The 20,875-nt window shown below is 37.4% G+C and overlaps 2 protein-coding genes and 1 long non-coding RNA gene across 4 annotated transcripts; 1 reads left to right on the top strand and 2 right to left on the bottom strand.

Annotated features, from left to right (window-relative positions):
* Nucleotides 1-300: 300 nt before the first annotated feature.
* LOC126591318 (methylsterol monooxygenase 2-2-like) lies at nucleotides 301-4,896 on the bottom strand. The gene is made up of 7 exons (XM_050256969.1): nucleotides 4,680-4,896; nucleotides 2,986-3,123; nucleotides 1,908-2,053; nucleotides 1,618-1,737; nucleotides 1,329-1,541; nucleotides 1,140-1,220; nucleotides 301-619 (listed from the first exon to the last, which is right to left on the bottom strand). The coding sequence occupies exons 1-7, from the start codon at nucleotides 4,707-4,709 to the stop codon at nucleotides 538-540; spliced, it is 810 nt and encodes a 269-aa protein (XP_050112926.1). The 5' UTR covers nucleotides 4,710-4,896; the 3' UTR covers nucleotides 301-537.
* A 1,161-nt stretch (nucleotides 4,897-6,057) lies between these two features.
* Nucleotides 6,058-8,871, top strand: LOC126588726 (uncharacterized). 2 transcript variants are annotated; one of them, XR_007611575.1, is made up of 3 exons: nucleotides 6,058-7,130; nucleotides 7,236-7,434; nucleotides 8,114-8,871. It is a non-coding gene; the product is annotated as an uncharacterized LOC126588726 (long non-coding RNA). The 2 variants fall into 2 exon arrangements; XR_007611574.1 differs by lacking the exon at nucleotides 8,114-8,871 and having other exon boundaries at nucleotides 7,236-7,573.
* Nucleotides 8,872-12,879: 4,008 nt separating this feature from the next.
* Nucleotides 12,880-14,982, bottom strand: LOC126590726 (uncharacterized). The gene is made up of 2 exons (XM_050256223.1): nucleotides 14,526-14,982; nucleotides 12,880-13,593 (listed from the first exon to the last, which is right to left on the bottom strand). Exons 1-2 carry the CDS (start codon nucleotides 14,875-14,877, stop codon nucleotides 13,064-13,066), a joined length of 882 nt encoding a protein of 293 aa, XP_050112180.1. The 5' UTR covers nucleotides 14,878-14,982; the 3' UTR covers nucleotides 12,880-13,063.
* Nucleotides 14,983-20,875: the final 5,893 nt, after the last annotated feature.

The raw sequence follows: 20,875 nt of genomic DNA, 5'->3' as shown, positions 1-20,875 counted from the left end.
TATTAAGGAGCTCTGTAGGATATAATACACAAAAGTTTTCCAAATTACCAGATGATGAGCACATTGAATCCAAACTGAAATAAGTGCATTCTTTGTATGATAATAAATCTCTTACGTATTTATGTTACAGTAGAATTTCTAGGCGAAACAATAGCTCGTTCTCTTAAACACGCGAAATTGGAAATCTTTTCATCAAAATTTGCGTCTGTTGCCAAAAAATAAATTACTCCAAAGTATCATTGAATGATTCAATAAATCATATTTCTTGGAGGCTCCTAATCGAACCGAAAGAATAGGAAAGAATAAAAGGGCAGCTTCTTCATTCATGTAAGAAAAAGGAGCGCACAAATGTCCATCAAGCATTTCCACTGATTCCACACTAACATAAGCTCTAAATCAGAAAGAAATCAAACACAAAAATGCGGTGGAATACGCGATGAGGCGGGGACAGACACAGAAACATCTTCAGTACTGCCCATAAATCAAAGAACCGATTTACTCATGTCCAGTTAGTTCATAAAAATTCTGGCTCCCACATCACATTTCCTTGCCGTCATCTTCTACTCCGGCTTTCTTCAGCGCTTTCAGCTTTCTGTAACCTGTATCAGTTCCAAATAACCTGAAAAGTATAGTAGAAAGAGATGGTTAGCGTACTTTCAGCTGCATTGTGGCATCTGTTGGTTTAATTTGTGATATAAAACATGACTGATCATTTGGGTTAAAACCAGTCATACTTCATGGCCAGAGTCTGGAAGCATCACTGGTCTCAATGTTTAACCGTTCGGTAAGACTTTGGGCTAACAACATCATCCGCACAAATATGAACAATGAAAAAGAAGTTGAGAGCCAGTTCATCTTGTAATTTAAAACATTTTTAAAGCACACCCCTGACGGTATATTAGGAAAGTGCAAAATATAAATACGCAACAGAGCACGTCAGTCATAACAATAACGTTCTTAAAATGAACAAAATTTGGTTTCTTGTTAGATTAGTAACACTTATCCTTGTTAAAATACTTATTTAAACTATTGAACAAACAGCTGTTAAAGAAAAGGTAAAGAAATTCTTCCCTAACTGATCCATCTCCTTTTCACTAAATAGTTCAGAGATACCTAAGCAGCACATGCTAAAAATGTACCTGTCCATGTAAACAAAAGTTGATGAATAATTGCCAGACTTGGTGTAAAGCAAACGGTGATGGTAGTCGTGAAAATCAGCGCTGTACAATGAAAGCAGAAACATTTTCAGCTACAAATGACCAAACAGAGAAAAATACATTGTATACACATTGCTTAAAATGGCCAAGTGGTGAAAAAAGCACACTCACCCTCCATACAAAGGTAAAAAGTTTGAGAGGCTCCATGGGAAATGGTAACCGCAATGTGCCTCGACAGTCTCCAGCACTCTAAGTACCATCCATAACCACAGAGTAATTAGGTGGGGCCCAGTAATGGCAGGACCAATAATGGTGGCAAAGCCAAGGAATAATATCTCGGCGGGGTGAGCATATTCAGAAGTCAGTCCAAATGGTGTAGCATACCTGCAAAGATTCAACTCATAAATGACAACATTCAAAACTCTTAGCACCGAGTAAGTTACTTATAACTCTCACTTACTCATGATGGACACTATGCACATGCTTGTACAGCCATTTTGTATGCAGAACCCTATGTCCCCAATAGAATACAAAATCCTCAAGGATGAAGTAGAAAATGATCTGAGTGGAAACTACTTTCCTGCCAAATCAAATGCAGAATTACAGAACTAAGCATTTTAAAAGTCTAAATTGTTCAGAAACTGAAAAGTTTACGGTCTTTGTTAATTCTAAATGGGTCATATGATAACGGCATCAAACTCCACGATGTCTGAGAAAATATGCTCTAGCATATAAAGAACCTGAAAATACCAGGACGGCAATGGAAGACTACTCCGCATGCCCATGAATTTGAAGACGGGATATGAAGCAATCATAACTGGCAGATTGACACAAAGATGATACAGGACTAGGCGAGTAATACATTTCTCCTGAGCTGCAGGGCTGTTATTTTTTGTCTGCACAAAACTAGAATCAAGTCATGGCACTATTTTGATAAGATTTTGCTGAAATGCCAAGGGGACAGCACCTTCGTACACGAGCTGTATGAATGGAAGGTAACAAAGAAGCATTAAAGAGAAGGAAAACTGTTATGAATCTGCAAAATTAGTAGCAATAGCTCATCTAGTTCCTTAAAACATCCCTTCTTAACATATGTGCCTTTACCTCCACTATAGAACATCGGCTCCTCCACTCCATCCACAAAGACAAAAAACACATAACTTTTATTTTGCTTCGTGGCACTTCGACTATTTGAACCCAATAATAGCTCACTCACCAAACTAGCTATAAACTGAGTCACCCCAATCAAAGAAAGAGATAGCCCATTACACCCCACCCATAGACCACTGTTAGCTAAATGCCTAAAACAAAATATATACAATGCCTCCCCTTACACCTACTAAAAATAACCATAATCCTTTCTCTTAATCACAGATTCACATATATAAAATGTCAATATTTTCTTAAGACCTGCATCCTCTGTATAAGGGGCTACCTTTAGAGCATCACCTACCCCCTAAGCCCTTCCCCAAAGGGACAAAAGCTGAGACAGCTGCAATAAGGCCCAGTAAGAAGCCTTGGTCTCATACTTCTTCCTACAACATAAACTCCACCCAACTGCGCTGTTCCATCACCTTCAATTCTAACTTCACGCAACCCCAACCATCCCCAATCATTTAGACTTCAGCTAAAATTACAGTCCAGACCACATTTGTCCCTACAATCTCCAAATAATTGCAAACTAAATACTTCCTTAAGGAAGCTATATTAAACAGAGCTGGAAAAACATGTCCAACAAACGCCACTAACCAGATGAATCTTAGAGAAAGGGAAAGAAACTTCATCATCTAAAAAATCATATCTATGAGCTCAGTGAAGAGAGATGAACCTGAATCTTGAACTTGCTCAGCCATCCTGCCCTCTCAAGATATATAAAAGGGAGTCCAGATAAGAAGAAAACACTTTCATGGAGAAAGAAACTTCCTAGACATGCCAGTTGAAAGTCGTTGAAATTTGTGATCAGATACTGCAAAGTCAAAATAGAAGAATCTCAAAAAAGTAAGAAAATATAAGATAACAGTAGAGACCATTAGGTGCATGAAGTAGGAAAATTCATCATCGCAGACCACAGGAGCTGCCCAAGAGAAATCAGTTACATTTTCCTTTCATTTGGGAACGCTTATAGTTTTCATGCGCTCGCCAATGGTTCGAAAATTCAGACATGGCAATAAAAGCAACAAACAACCAAGGAACCATGTTTAAAAGTAAACACCAAAGGTAGTTAAAAGAATTAAAGTAATTTCTATCATTTAGCATCTAGAGTACAATGATACCTACCTAAGAACAGTGTTGCTATTAACCTAGACTCAGTTCCCAATCCATGTTCTCGGTAGCCCAATATATACTAGAAAAAGTAATGAAGTTTGAACTTGCATGACATACAGGTTGGATGATTTTTAGGACCGTCTACCTAAAATGTATCAGCGCCTATGAAAAAAAATGTTTATTTCTCAATCCACCCCCCCCCCCCCCAAACACACACACCCACAAAACTAAACCACCATCAACCACAGGAAGGGAAAAAAAAAAGATTAACAGAACTTTCTGAGTCAGATCTCCATAGCAGCTAATTACAAGATCAATCAGATAGAGAAACAGAGTCTCCTTTTGAATTCTCTGCCCATGTATCAGTTCTCTGTCCATATACCTCCAGGTAGTTAGTGAGCTAATGAAAAGGAAGTTAGAATAATTCCACTTCAATCTGTATTACTTCACATCCAAGCATCATGGGCTAACACTGTTTGAACACAACCTACGTGAAACTCACTTATGTTTGAAGGAACATAATCCTAACAATTTAACAATGTGCCTCCAAATCCACCGCAGCATTAATCTTGAACATCTAATGCTTCCCTAATGTCACTGTAACGGAAAAAGGACAGAAATTGACAACTGAAAGAGAACCAAAAACCAAATAACCCCGCCACCCTGAAAACAGTAACGACAATCAAATGCACTAGGCGCATCAAATGATTGCGTTATCCCACAAACAGATAATAACACTTGAATCTAATTACATTGCTTCAAATATATGATCACAATGTTTGACCATAAATTACACCAACCCGCTTCTTTGCGAAGAAACATATTCTTAATTAAATATCTCCAAAATCCTCACCAAAAATCAACTTTCAACACCTAATGCTGCCCCACCATCCCTAATCCATATTCCTCAAAAGAAATCCAAAAAATAACAACCCAGCGATCTCATTACTAAATTCAATAACCACAATACTCAAATGCACCATACAGATCAAATCATTACACCAATCCCACCACACACACACACACACACACACACAAAATAAAAAAAATAAAAAACCCATCACACCAATCATAATCCACATGCCAGCATTATCACCAAATTCACACACACGGGTAAAAACAAACACAGCAATTCCAATTCAAAAGCAACCAATGCCCAACAAAAAGATCAAACCTTGGTCCAAAAAACAAATAAATAAATAAACCCCAAGTGAAATCTTTGAGCTATAAAACCAAAGGGGTTGTTAAAAAAAGTACCCTCCAGCCAGATTCAACAATGGAAGCCATGGAAAAGCAGCTTCTGGGGGGCAGAAGAAGCAGATATCTGAGAACCCAAGAAAATGCGGAGGAAGAAGAAGAAGGAGAGTTACAAGAAGCAGCCCACGAGGCGAGATGAGACAGACTGTCTCTCGCAAATAGGAATCTGGAGAGGTCTTTGTATATTTGGGCCCCGTTGGATTTATATACGATAACCTTAGCGGAGCTGACGAGCGGAGTTCAGAGTGCGCACGTCTATCTGCCACCTCTCTTTTTTTTTCTTTTTTTTCTTTTTTTTTGGAAAACAACGTCTATCTGCCACTTTGGAGTTTTGCTCCTCCTCTGATTCTTTCTGTGGTTTACCCAATTTACCCTCTTTGCATCTCTTTGCATATGAAAATTTGAATTTTTAATATTTACTCATTGAAACAACTTAGTATCACGGTCTAGTAGTAGTACTTTTCTTCAATGATAAGTGAGAGATTTTATGTTTGATTCTCGTTAAAGGCAAATTTGAACCATATTATTGCTAGTTCATTATGAGGATAAACTTATCACCTCCCCTTAATGTAGATAATATCGATTGTTTAAAAAAAGTATATATATATATATATATATTTTACCCATTGAGGAGTTGATTTTTACTTGGGAAAGAATCACTTGGCTTGCAGTAATTAGTGGGGGTAAGGCAGCATCTCCAAATCTTTAATATTAGAAAGCTAGAATGAGAGTTTAGTGTCTCAAGGTTTCACCAAAAATTTTTAGACAAAAAAGACCCCAAAACAAAAAAAAAATCAAAACTGCCCGAAAATAATAGAAACAAATTCGCAAGGGTAATTTTGTCATAAAAATTTGGATTAAAGCCAGTGGGTTAAGCTGTAGGGGGTGTATTCAATTGAGAATGTGAGAGATTTTAATGGATTTATAAATCCATGGATTTTTATGGAGTTTAATTGATTTGTAGATATTCCATATAAAATTTTGATTCAATTCCCTTGAAATCTCATGGGAAGATGTGAGATTTGTAGATGCTTAAAATACACTACGAAATCTCTCTAATTCTCTCTAATTCCTCAACTTTCTCAAATTCTTTAAAATCAATTTCTAATTGAATACACCTGGAATGTTATAAACTTCTTTAAAATTCTAATTGAATACACCCAGATTTCTAAGGATTTTAATAAACTATCTTAAAATTCTAATTGAATACACCTAAAATTTCAGAGAATCACTTGAAATCCTGATTGAATACCCCTAGATTCATTAAAAGAATTAAAATCCCTTAAAATCCCAATTGAATACAACCCCCCGGGGTAAACAGAAGAAGTTTTGCAGAAAAGAGATTTAACTGCCGAAAGTGAGATTCAAAGTCAAAAAATTAACCCTCCACGTTCTACAAATTTTTCCATCAATTGGGGTTCTTTTCCAACTCAATTCATCAAGAGCGAATGATACCCCACCTCTCCCAATCATGGTCCACACAGCAATCCAAGAATAGGATAGAGGAATTGAAAACACATGCATGGAGTACTGGCATTGTTTAATTTCGTTTCAGTTTAAATGATTTCGTTTACGTTCTCAATTTTGCTTCCATGAATCCAACGCCAAGCATTCATGGTTGATTTGCTATTCTCATTGTTATTTTTTTACGAAAATTATGCAGATAAGAAGAAGTCCACCCATTGATGCTTCCAAGTTCCATGTAAGATGTTGGTGATCTTATATTTGCTTTCTTTTATGTTTCTACAATTTGTCGCTTTATGATTGATAGGCTTTCCACTCCGGTATTTTATATGCACTCCCATATACAAATTCAAAATTTTCAGTTTTGCAACTGATACTAAGAGTTGATGCTCGATTTTGGAGATTGCCACACTCCAACGTGGGATAAAAGGGGGTAGAAACCAACGTTCGTGTCCTCGATTCTTTTTCTTTCAGTTTTTTCGGTTTCTTGCTTTGCGATTTGTGAATGAAAGTGTGCAATTCTGAATACGGCGGAATTTGCAGTGATTCCTCTCTCCAGGTGTTCAAAGGAAATTAATCGGGGTGTAAGCTTCTGTTTTCTCTTCTAGGGGTTATGCAAACCCTAATCAGTGTACATATTCGTTTGTGAATGTATATAAATCAGTATATATGCATTTTTGTGGTTGGATTATTAGATTATTAGATAGGTTTTGTTTTCGAGTATGTGAAGGAGAAGCCAGTCTTCAGAATGAATTCAAACAACATATTTGCTATAAGTTGTTCTATTTCTTTGATATATTTTATTTGGCTTGATTTGTTCATTTACTGGCTTCTATCATGAATTTGTCATTCTGTTTAACTACTATGCTGCCAAACCACCGAAAAATACATTTCAACGGGTCAATAATCTATTCTGTGGATGATCGTGTTTGTCAATGGTTTGACTCAATCCCCTTCTCGGCTTCGTAACGTGGATGTTTAATGCAGGTACTTTTAATTTTATATGCAAACAAAATCTAACCTTTTATTTGCTTTTGTTTGTTTTGGGATTAATAGAGATGAGTAGATTTTGATTAAATTTTGGTTGAACAGATTGTGTAGTTGGGAATCTTGATCTGATGGATACGATTGAATGAAAAAATCGTGGAGCATGAGAACCATGGAAGCATTATCAAACCGCTCTGATGGATAGGATTGTGTAGTTGCGATTATGGCAGAACCAGTGCCCCCTGCCTTGCCCAATGTTGGAACAATCCAACAAGGAATACAGTGCAAAGATTAAAGGGAGTAGGTTGTTAACCATTGCCGATCTTAATTTTGCCTTCCCAGTCCATCTCATCTCTCTCCTTTTTAGTATCTAACTGTGTAACTTTCAAACCTTTTGTAGTAATTTTTCAGTTCCAAGGGTAATTCTCCATTTAATTGCCTAATCTTTTAATTTTTGCAAGCATTTACTTGCTTTACGTTTAATTGCTTTATCTTTTAATTTTTTGGTTCATTTACTTTCAAGTCTTGGATAATAAGTGTTTATTAAACTGCAAATTGTGAAAATTTCCGTTCTGAAATTGGAGATGTCTCGCCAGTGATTCAAATTCACCGTATTGATGTCTTCATTTTCCATTTTACCCATCACCAATTAAATTCAAAACCTACACCATGCTTAACTATTAATTGAAAAATTGCCGGAGATTATAAAGCTAGAATTGAATCAGTTTGTTGTGAAGCAAAAACATTTCCCACAAATAGCTGATGTCAGCATCCGTTCCACAAGTACATGAGTCATACCCACTTCCACCTCCTGCATCACCAAATTTTAAATAGGAAAGAAACCCTCTTTCTCTTCGCAAAGTAGTTTACAATTCCATTTTTTTTTCTCACTCCAAAATCTTTTAACTCTCATATTGGCATCCAAAATCTTTCATTCTAACTGCAGTTCATTCAGCAATACCCATTTTCTTTGTTCTTTGCAGATTTGTAAATAAAGATTGGGAATACAAAGTCGAAGTTTTGAAAAATTCCTTAGTCGAAAAGGATGACAGATTATTTAAGATGTTCTCCTTTGTGAATCGCAGCTGCCGTCAGTGATTTGAACAGGAATTAATGTCTTCATATTTTAGAGTTGTATACCTGTTCATATTTTAAAGACCACATAAAGCGCAGGACTCCCATTTGAAATGATGAGAAAACTGTTTTTAGTGAAATTGAGTTTTGCACTGACCATAAATAAATCACAAGGGCAGACAATACCAAATATGGGTATTTAGCTACCAAATCACGTATTCAGTCATAGACAATTGTACGTGGCTTTATCAAGAGGAGTTTCAGCGTCTACAACAAAAGTTTTGGTAAAGAAATGAGAATTACACGATCATGAAGGAGTCTTCACAAGAAATGTTGTGTACAAAGATATTTTGCTTCCCTCAACATAATGTTATATTCTTTCTTTTAATGTTTAATTCCCTTTTTCAACTTTTAATGCAATTCAATTACAAATAATGCTAATATTTGATTTTAACCAAAAGCATTAAATTTTCAACATGACAGAACGATATGAGTTTATGATATGTTTTGCTGTCAAGTGTATCAAGGTCAATTTAAGTTCTTGGATTGTTTTTATACTTTTTATTTAGCTTTTAATTGCAACTACATTATAAGGATCTTCTATGTTATTTATTACTTTTTTTTTTTTTACATATTCTAGATAAAATACTTTAAATTCCTGCATGTATTATTAGAGGTTATAATCGCCTTTATTTTATGTTTCTATATATTGAACCAATTTTTGCATATAAATACATCTAAAATGCGCAAGTTGCGCGTAGCGCGCCGTGATTAAAAAAAATGTCTTTCGCACGCGCGTGAGCGCATGCAGAAAGGCTAGTTTCATATAATTCTGCCACTTATCTCTTAGTCAATCAACTTAAATTAACTTGCTTTTGATTTAGTGGTATTTTTTTTTCTTTCTAAATCTTAGAAAATAATCAAATTTAATTTTTATTGTATAAAATTTTTTGCTAATTTATCTTATTCGCTGGTGTATTTTTATATATTTTATTCGATCTAACCATCAGAAATAAGTATAGCGTGTGAATGTGGAGAACAAATGTGTGTTGAAATCAAGATTCTAAAAGATACTAGGCACTAATTGGGTGGCGAACTGAGGCTTAGCGCCTAGGCAGATTTAAGTAAACTTATTATATATCATATAAAAATAAAATTGTATTAGAATACATAAATTAAAATAGAATGATATATAAATTACAAAGTATTAAACATAATAAAAACATGGGGAAACATAATATGATAAGTGTTTATCCAAGTATTCAACAAGTCTCTTATAATTTATATAAAAAATGCAAAATGATAGTGATGTATTTTTTGTCTAAGTGAGAGTCAAGATCTAAGTGGGTGCCTAGGCAGGTCTAGGCAGGCGCCTAAACAAGTCTAGCAGTTCATTCTTAATTTTTAAACGTCTAGGGGTTAATCGACACAGTGACTGAAATTGACTCTCTAAGATTTTAAGTTCAACAAACGTATAGTAGTTCATCAGTACAGATATTAAAAAAGTATTTACGTTCGAATTTCCTACTACTTGTCGATGCCAAAAAATATTTATTCGAATTTTATAATTTGTGAAAGAAAAATATGTTTATGAACTGGTTAAGTCATCTGTATAAAATACATGAATAATTGACAAGAGAAATTGAACTTTTCACTAAAACAAGAATAAAGGGAGGGTGCTAAGGTGATGGTATCCACACACTTATTTTTACATTTCTCACCATTTCTTATTAATTTGTATCATTTGATTATTTTCAATTCATTCCACCCGACGAGAAGGTAAAAAGAAGTATGTGGATAGTACCGCCCTGAAGAAATTGAAACTTTAGATTATAGGTCCACATTTTGCATAATGACCTGTTTTAAGAAAAGATGTATATCTATTTTTTAAGTTTCCAACCAATTGTATTATTTCACTTTATGTATTAGATCATTTTTTTTAGGAAAGCAACTGTGCAAGCGACAGTGGACGAAGTAGAAGCGAGAATGTCTACTTGAGTAATTCAAACATTGATGAGAATCCAATAACTCGAACGACCCTAAAGCACACTGAAAAATCTCTTGTTAAAAAGGCAGGAGGACACGGTATCAAACAAAGATTCTGAAAATTTTAAACCTAATTTCACAGAGCATATATATCTAATAGATATTGATAATATAATAGTCCCATGTCCCCATCATTCACAGTTCACTGTTGGACAATTCATAAACTATAATGCTAACTACTAATATAGTGAGACAGCAACTCTGCATGTGGATTAAGCTACAAAGAAATAAATGTCTTTGCGTACAGAAATACAGAAGAGTCTCCTGTTTTTGTCCGTGCTTTACCAATATTTAGTCTTTGCTGAAGAAATTTGAGTTTGTTCAGCGATTGGCCGATGATGTAGTCTTGTCTTTGAGCGATAATTCTATGGTCTCATCTTTCAGAGGTAACTCTATATGGTCTCATCCTCTAGCGATGATGTTGTGTGGCCTGGTTCATTAGCGAAGATCGGTGTGTGCACTGGTATAGGTTTTGTTACATCTATCGGTCTTGTGACAAATTTGTACTAGTGCACCTGTGCTTGTGGTTAGGGGTGGGCAAACGGGTCCTGAACCCGCTGATCGGGATGGGTCTAAGCAGTTCAGGGCGGGTCCAAAATTTTAAAATTCAACACGGGGCTGGCGGGACGGGTCCAACTCCTGGAAGAAACGGGGCCCCAGCCCGAACCGATTTCCACCCCCAAATTGATCTTCGAAGACATCATCAGGAGCTCCACCACCATCTTCTCCCTCTCCGCCCTCCTCTGCTTTCATGAGCTCTACATCCTACTCCAGAGGATCCAGACCTTCATCGAGGACTTTTCAAATGGGAGTCGGATGTGGCTCCTCGACAGAATCCCTCGCCAACATTTTCCCTAAGCTCACCCTCGACCTCTCCACCTTGCTTGACAACCTCCCCGTCAAGGAGCTCCAATTAAACAACGATGTCGAGTAGGCCATCTCCCTCCTCCGCACCCAGTGCTCCCGCAGCACCACAAAATTGCTCGTCGATCCGAGAGACGACGCCCTCCGCCGCGAGGTTTGCTCCATGCTTGACAGCCTCAGGAGCGAAATCGTCCCCGACCATTTGAAGCTCTCTGGAATCTTCGCGCAATTAGGGATTTACAATGATTCAGATTGCAGATAAGAGCTAGACAGCATCCAGGACGAGTTCCAAAACCAAACGGTGGACGAGTTTGAGTGGGAGAGGGAGTGAGGAGTCGGCGTCGTTAACGCTGTTGATTACTTCGTCGAAGACCAACCCCTCTTTTCCAGGTCTCATGGCTGCGAAGCTTTTCCAGGTCCCATGGTGTCGTCGGTGATGTTGACTTTGTCGCCGTCGTCGGAGGATGTCGATCTCGTCGTAGATTTGGTGGCATGTGGTAGTAGATCACGCCATTCCAACGAGCTCGTCGGGAGATATAAAGAAGGAGAGAACAGAAAGAAAAAAAAAAAGGAACGGGTCGGGTTATGTCCGGTTCCTGTGTTAAAATTTGGTGGACCCATCCCGTCTCGATTCGTGTCCAGCCCTATTTGTGGTAGTTGTTTTAGGGGTTTTTAATTAGGAGACAAATTGTCTGCCATTCTCTTTTGGTGCCCTTATCATCCCCTCTTATTTTGACGTGGCTTAACAGTGACCGCACAAAATAGGAGGGGATGAGAAGGGCCCCAAACAGGAGGGCAGACAATCTGCCTCCTTTTAATTAATCGCTTGTTTGTGCAAATTCATTTCAGATCAATGTGTTGATCAATGAAACAATGTATCAAATTGACACCTTTGTATTTGTTTGTGATGATCAATAAAATACCGTTATCGTTTCTTGTCAAAAAAAAAAAAAAAAAAGAGGTTCTAAGTTTTAAGTCTCATGAAAACAGTGATTGGAAGTGGAAAGAATATCCACCAATGCACCAAATTCCAACAGTGGGCGAGATGAGCTTTCATTTTACCTCACTGGGTCACTTTTAGGCGTGAAGAAAATGACATTCTACCGGACACTCTATCCATAATCCATCCCTCCTCTTGCTTATAACCACTCCCAAGTCTTTCCCCCACAGAAGAAAAGTTCACCTCTCCGGCTCTCATACGCTTTTCGGATGGAGGGCCTCATACCCTTCGTTTACAGGGCGATACTTCGGTATAAGGCCGGTGGGCAACTGACCATGGAAGGTTCCTGGTACAGCAAATTGCCTGTCGTGCCATACATAACAATTCCGGCAGATTCTGCAAGCTCCGATCGAGCGGAAATCCAACTCCGTCTGTCTGAATGTCTCTTGTCTTCTACCTCGGCCATGAGTCCTCCCCCGAGCTTCCGACCCATTGCCTCTTCTGGGATCCAGTTCCCTGTTTGCGCTTCTTCCTCCAGTACAATCCTATCCTAACAAGAAATCGGCACCTGGTGCTTACAGAATAACTAAGAAAAATGTTGATAGCAGGAGCCTATTGTGAAAAAATAATGATATGCTATTGAGTTTCTTGTATTCTCCTTTTTTTACATGGAATGTTTGTTCACTAATGCAAGAATTGTGTACGAAACTCGAACCCTCGAGTTTATTCAGCAGAAGCAACGGTTTTCGTTGCAGCGTAAACCTACGATCTCCAGGCACATCTCCAAAATGTTTCAAGGACAATCAAAATTTTCAGGCATACCAATTTTTAAGCTGAAAACAACTAACATTAATTTCTCATTTAGTACTCTTACAAGCAAGAGCACCAAAATCCTGAACATAGGTTTAAACAAAGCATCTGAACAGAACATTATAGGACCAAAATCCTGCAAAACATTCCTAATGCGAATATCTTTATAGAAAACGATAAGGAGGGGGTGGGGGAAGCTCTAATTTGTCCTCGGTGTAGCCCATTCAACCCTGAGGATGAGATTGTCATAACCGTACCCGTTCAGTTTGTTGATTGCTCTCTGGGCATCTTCCCTGTTCACAAAGTTGACGAAACCAAATCCTCTGCTAACGGAAGTATTCTTATCCAAAGCAACGTAAACACGGCTAACAGCACCAAAAGGCCGGAAAAGTTCAAGCAAGTCAGGCTCACGTGTGTCCTCTGAAAGGTTGGTGACACGAACAGAGTTCTCATCATTCCTTCGTCTCATATCACTTCCAACTCTGTCTCCACCTCCTCTCTGGACTGGAGGAACATACTTACCTGTGCTAGGAGTTCCAGGCACTACTTCTGATGTAGGAGGTTTATCACTAAATCCTTCATTTGGTGGGGCGAGATCCTTATACGGGCAATGTGAAGTCCAGTGATCACCCTTCTTACCACAAGTCCTACATAGTTTGAGAGCAGCCCCTCCTTTTGTGAGTTGAGACAGAGGGTCTCCTCCAGCCTTTGGTTCTTCTGCTTTGCTACCTGTTCAGTCATATACAGAACATAATAATCAGAAAACCCAACATACCAGTTACCATGACCAATTGGCATCGACTGATAGCAAATAAATCTATTCTATATCAAGAGAAAATCAAACAAATCTCTGACAAAAGACATAACAGAGAAGCCGCAGATGCAATGCGATATATGAGGGCATCAACAAATAGTTCCTCTATTTTCCCCCATGTCAACAATGCATCATCCACAAAACAAAATCACATGGCCAGTGAAGGTAACTTCAAAAATCAAACTGATCCAACAAATTTGAACTATATCATATCCGAGAAAGTAACCATAATAACAGTAGGCCTCTTGACTAAAACAACCTTTAACCTCTCCACAAACCTAATTAGGGGATTCGAGCATGGAACCAGATGACGTTATAAGATTTAAACTAAACATACTCACAATCTCAGGTTAGAAATCTACATCGTATAACTAGACATGCAAACGTGTCCGTACGAAGTTATAAGATTTAAACCAATCCCGATGGTCAGCTAGACAGTCTACCGACTCATGCACCAAGCCAGCATTGTTCATTCAGACATAGCAATTGCCTCAAACAGACATTTCCATTAAACAAGATAAAAGCAAGGGAGTAATGGTTAGGTTATTCGTATCGACCATTTAAAATTCCACTCTCCTTCCTCCAAACAACAAAATAAAACAAATACAATTCAATTTTAGCTTCATTTATTCCAATTGCAAAAATTTATTTAGACAAAATTTAATCTAAAGGATTAATAGATGTCTATCGCAAATACTAACAGAGGAATATATGATCAAAATCTCATGGGAAATATTCCAAATTAGCCAAATGTAGTTTTTCACACAAATTCCATATAATCTTCCTCAAAATCCGAAATTAAAAACCCTAATACCGAAACCCCGAAAAGAAGAATTCAAAAGCTTACCAGGAGCCCTGGGGCGCTCGAGGAAGATCTCTTCGGTGGAGACCACGGTGAGCCTAGCACCGACGTCCTCGTGCACGGCGTCCCCGAACTTGGGCCAGGAGCGGCGCTCCACGGCCCGCTTACTGAGCCGGGCCTGGGCGAGTCTCCGAACCCGGGTAATGGTCGTCATCTTGACCTTATTTCCATTCTCGTTGAACTTGTATTCGATCACCCTCTTGATCCCGTCCTCGTCGGGCCCAATCACTTGCCTCGGCGGCAGGAGAAAGTCGAGGTCTTCACCGTCGTCCTCCTCGAGCTCTCCCCATCGGAGCTTTGGGGGTTGGTTTCCGGATCCGGGTCTCACTAGAGCCATCGCTGTACGTGCGGGGAGAAGGAGATGATGAGATTTGGGGATTTTTTAGGGTTAAAGATTAGGGCTTTAAGAGAGAGTGTGTGGTGCCGAGTTAGAGAGATGAAGGCAAAAGCGTTTTGGTTGGGTTTATGTATGTGTTGCTGGTCGCTGGTGGATTGAGTTTTGTTGGGCCTTTACTGTTAGTGTTTGTTTTGGGCTGGTGAGCTTGGTTTTATTTCTTCTGGGAGGCCTTTTTAAAGTGCAAATACATGTTCATATCTTAACCATCAGATGTGATCAAAATAGTATAATAGTGCAATCTAGCTTTGATGTAGATCATATGGCGGATTGGATTGAGGATCAAGTTGAAAGGCGCAAATTGGGCAACAAACACATTGCTTTGGTGTCAAATTTGGGACATGATATGTTGTTGAAGTGATGACGACGCGCATTAAGCACACTGTTTTGCTGTGATATATGGGCTTTGTAGTCAAATTTTATCGTTTTTAGTGTTTTATTAGGGTTCTAAGTTTTATGGACGTCATTATTTTGTTAATTGTTTGATTCTAATCATAGACTTGCCACTTAGTACTACGGTCTAGTGATATTTCTCTTTACTTGTGAGTGAGATGTCTTAGATTTGATTCTCGTTAAAAACAAATTTGAATAACATAATTGCTAACACATTGTGAGACTATCTCTCTCCTTTCGTGTAGATATATTGTTTGTTTAAAAAAAAAAACCATCGACTCCAAGGGCTTCTAGGTTAAGATACACTGTATATAAGATTCTTTGGCTTTAGGTTTGTTATCTTATCAATTATGAATCAATAAATTTTGAGGTTTTTTCTTTCTTTGTGGTGGATCCCAAATTTCTCGTTTTTTAAAATTAACATTGATTGATCTTCTCTATGTCACACTGCGTCAGACTTCGATAATTGCAACCAATAACTGATGGTTTGAAGATCAGCCTAACAAAGCTTTTGAGACAGATTAATTTGCTACCGAAGGCACCATGCATGATTCAAATGCAAAACTTCACAATCGCACGCAGTAAACAATCCTAGTACAATAAACACAAAAGGATACCTCCCAAATTCCTTTCAAACAAATAAAAAAAAAATTTAAATAGTGATGCAATTGTAGGCAATAATTGAACAAAAGTGCACAAAGAAAGCACCAACTCTACAATGTCATCAACCACCGTCGCCACCACCGCCATCACCACCACCATGACCACTACCACTGTCACCGCCATCCATAATAGACAGGTGGGCAGCAGTCATCACTACAACAGCTGCGCTACCAACATCACTGCTTGCGGCTGCGGAGGCAGTGGTGGTGCCTCCATCAACCTGACCACCACCAGGAGCCGTTGCACCATCATGATGTCCTCTACTCTTGCGGCTTCGACGAGAGCTGGAATGAGACGACCGATCATCCTGCAGTTTCTCTTGATGATCTTTGTGTTTGCGGCCTGTAGGTATGCAGAAACAAGTGGCTTTGCTCTTCATGTTAATTTTGGTTAACGAATATTATCATCAAACCATCTAAATTATAAGAGACGCATGAATGAATGGTTTGTGAAAGCACTTGTTAGTTGTACATGATCGTTTCTTATTTAACAAGTTTTATATCATGACGTGTAACACGATCATGGTAATGACCGATAACCTTTTTCTGTTGTATTCTTCCATTTTTCAAATTGGTTCAAAGCTTCTTTTACCTACTTTGATTATACTTAATAATACATACGCAATTATTACTTATACACTCAGCTCGTCCGCTCACGTGTCAATTATGTTAAACAAGTGAAGCAGCATTAAAGCATCTAATTCAAAACTAACTGACAATAGAAGGAACCAAGACGTGTTTTGTTATCCAAAAAAAAAATCAAGACGCGTTTTAAACTATAATGAAAGGCTTCAAATTTGGACATGGGATAAGACTTTTGATGCGTTGTACTAATACAAAAAGACTCTTGATGCGTTGTACTAATACAAACAATTTAAAGTTATGAACATGATTATGTTACGTAAATCATGAAAGAAAAAGCCAAAAGATTCTTTAGAAAGTTGAAATGGACATATAATCTTACTGAGGAAGATTATGGAGGCGTGTATCACGGAGAATATGGGTGTTCGTTGATTGATAGCAGCTAGGTAAGGTTGTATATGTGAAATTATGTAGACGTGTTTTCATCATTATTGACAGGGTGTTGGCTAATGAGTAATGATAGTATGGCACATGTTTATTAGATGCTAAGGAGAAGAGATCTAAAGGATTGACTGAGAAAGCCCGAGAGTGTTCAATTTTGTGGTGGTATATGTAGATGACAAAGTGGATACAAATAGTGCCGGTTCCAGGGTTGTGTACCAAGTGCAAGAGAGCAACTTGTATGATATGGATACAGCATCACAGTAACGTCTTGTGCTAATGATACAAAGACATGTGGCGAAAGACCAATGCATGTTCTTGTAGTATTGGCATGAGACGTCACCGAACGACACACCCTTACCATACAAGTCACCCTTCAAGTGTAAATATATTATTTGCTTTCTAAGCCTCTCCTATCATTGTTCCCAAAAGAAAAAAGCCTGAAAGAAGGCAACCAAATAAACAAAATCCAAACCAGCTACAAATGAATAGGAAAAAGTTATCCCAAGTCATAAGTGGTCTGTACTTCAGATGATTAATTAATTAATAGCATTCATTACAGCATTTGATCGTTTTGTTCAATTTCCAAACTCTCAATATCAGTTGTGTTAGAAATGGGGATGATTAGACTTTACACATTCTTGTTTAGAGCAAGTAACATTTTGGTCCCTAACTTGTAAAAGAAGACACTTTCTTATCTTCAAGTTAGGGATTATAAGGGTTGGTTTGATATTGCTGTACTTTGAAAAAAAAGATGTTTCTGCTGTGCTGTGAGAATAAGCTATGAAATAAAGTAGTAGAGTGTTTGGTGAACTTTTTTGTAAAAGTGTTTTTGGAAAGAAAAAAAAACAGTATTATAGTGTTTGGTAAACTTTTATGTAAAACAGATATAAAAAAAAAAACTAGTTTTTCAAAGCTGGATTTTGCAACTTTGTGTTTTTGGCATTTTTCACCCAAAACTGTGAAAAAAAACCTAAAGCTGAATGTTTACCAAACACAAAAAAACTCCGGCTTTTTTTTATACCCACTTTTTCAGAATCGCCTCAGTACCAAACCAGGCCTGACACTTTTAAGCCATCTGTGAAAACAATTATTAAGTTATTTTGCTTTTTTTTTAAGGTAGCACTTAATTGACCTATCTTTACCTATCTTTATCGCGTATGGAGTCATATTGATGTTGAATTGTTAACAAATGTTATATGGACACCAAAAAAGGATCTTTTCATAATAAAATCCTTAACCTACATATAGATAGAGATATGGACCATGGTGACCTAATATGTGATTAGGAAAAATCTGAAATACATTTGTGAGTCTTCTTGACCTCTAGAATGATGGATTGTCGTGACTTGAGCTGGTCCTTTAAAAATAAAATAAAAAATAAAAAAAAGAAACAGTTAAGTTGATTGTTGGACGGATTGAAGCGTCAATAGCGAAACAATTTCTAGCTTTTGTTACGATCCCACATCGGCTACACAAGCAATTGTGTAGTTATATTTAAGTCCTTGGGCTCTCCCACCTATCAGGCTAGTCTTTTGGGTTGGGCTCTTCCTTTGGGCTTAAGTTCTAACAGCTTTAAGAGTAATTGTGACGGGCATATATGGTCTTCCTACTCCACTTATTGATATGTGGATTTTTACACATCTCTTTTAACTTCTCTCATCTCTCCTTAATATTTGGCAATCAAATTGAATAAATCAACAAAATCAATGAACATGATTCAACAAGAGTACATGAGAAGTTAAAAAGAATGTGTGTTTATCATTTTCTGATGACCCGCGTTTGACATGATTTCGCTTGTTTTGTGCTTTTGCTTAGTATGTTGTTCTGTGCGCCTTTTTTAGGATCAAATATATACTGTTATTTAATTATCAGTGGAAAGATCCTAATTAAAACCAGTCATTCTCAAAAGAGTGCTCTAACATGCACTGTTCTATAGCATCTAATAAAAGTAATCCATGCTGCAATGGAACTCTAATTTGCAAATAAAGATTGATCCAAATAAAACTAAACCATTCAATCTAGCAATTAGCCAAACTCATGAAGTTACCTAGGCTCGCTGGATATAAAGGAAAGAGGATTGTAACATGAGAGAAGCAAGGGGGTCAACGTCTTTCAAATTTACAACATGGATTTTGGCAATGCAATATAGTTGGATTCTCACATCGATCTGGATGAATTTTCCTTTCCATGAAGGTAAATTTTTACCTCCTAGGCAAGAGAATAGCAAGTTACGAATTCTGTCTTGGTAGGAGATGTATTTCTATTACCATGAAATTCATAAATGAAGTAGTTAATGGTGGGGTTACCATTATCCTTTTTTTAATGGCGAATCTTGTATGTGTTCCTTAAAAAAGGAAGTTGTCCATTTTTTAGGGTCTTGAAGGGGCATGGAAATACAAAAGAACTCTTGAATGGAAATGGAAAAGAGATGTAAACTCTAGTTTCTTCGGAAATGACAACATATTTAGCACAAGAAGGAGTTAGACCTGTATTCAACCTTTTAGTATTTGAAATATTTTGGTTTGGAAAATCTGCTTCCAATTCGATTCGATCAAAAATCACCTCTACTAAAACCAAAATGTGCCATGAATAGAAGTACCCGGTCTGTGGATGGATTCCATCCACATTGGCTTGTTGCATAACACAAGTTCTCCATCCGCCGTTCTGCCCCTTGCGTGTGCGAGTATATGTTGGGGGATGATCTCCACTCATTTTACTTTTTTAGTACATAATATAATTTGTATCATTTGATTCTCCTTTGTCTATTCAAATTCAAGGCAAAAGAATGTTTAAGAAGAGAAAATAAAGTGTGAAAAGGCTTTGGGAAATTTTATTTGGACCCAATAAACTTATTTCTACACCCATTAATTTTTTGTTAAATTTTATATTCAATTATGCCCTAAAGAAAAGATGGGTGTAGAAAGATATTATCAATTGGCGAATGGGTGGGTCGAAATGGCCCTGAATGCCACAATTGGCTGCCTGGTGGGTTTCCGGAAATCGGAAAAGGGATTGCTGAAGGGTGGAGAAGAACAACAAAAATATAGTGGAGGGCGGTTGTGCTCTTCGACGACATCAGGAGAATGTGTCGCCAGAGCTGGGTTGGGTTCATAAGAAATATAGGGGCTATGATGTTGAAATCAACCACTCTCTCTCTCTCAAATTTTGGTTTCTCATCAATTCTCTCTTCACCCAATTTCAAATGACTACAAGCTTTGTCATCCTTGAAAGCATATATAGCTTTTTAACTTGTCCACATATGGAACTTCATCTTAATTTCAGGATTTGCAAGACTGCACCGGTCTTTTGAGCTACTATTTGCTGGGTTTTTTTAATTAGTTCATTAAGGTTTAAGGAGATACTATTCAGACCAAAATCCAGCCCCATGGAATTGGGCACGAATAATTGAACAACAACGAGATAAAGAGTAAGTCGGTGGCGACAGTTTCTGGAATGACGACCAGAATCAAGTCCGGTTGTTGCTAGGGTAGGTGGTTGGGCATGTTTATGTGTTTTGTGTAATTTTTTCAAGTTTGTAAATTTTGTATTTGAGGGTAAAATGGTAAGTTTATGGGACAAAATTTCTAAGTTGGGTGTGAAAAGAGGTTAATGGGTTTAAATAAAATTTCCTTAAGGCTTTTTAACCAAAATGGTCTCTGAGATTGGTATAACTTCTCTTTTTTGTTCTTATGATTTGAAATCGATACAATTGGTCCTCGAGTTTGTCCACTATCAATTATTTTGATCATTTCGTGAAAACAAATCTCTCTTAAACAAAGACTATAATGACAAAAATACTCTCAAATTAGTAAACAATGGGCCAAAATGATTTTACAAAAATTGAGGATATTTTTGTCATT

This window comes from Malus sylvestris, chromosome 11, assembly GCF_916048215.2.
Source record: "Malus sylvestris chromosome 11, drMalSylv7.2, whole genome shotgun sequence".
NCBI lineage: Eukaryota > Viridiplantae > Streptophyta > Magnoliopsida > Rosales > Rosaceae > Malus > Malus sylvestris.
Note: the sequence above shows the minus strand (reverse complement) of the source record. Positions and strands in the feature narration are given on the sequence as shown.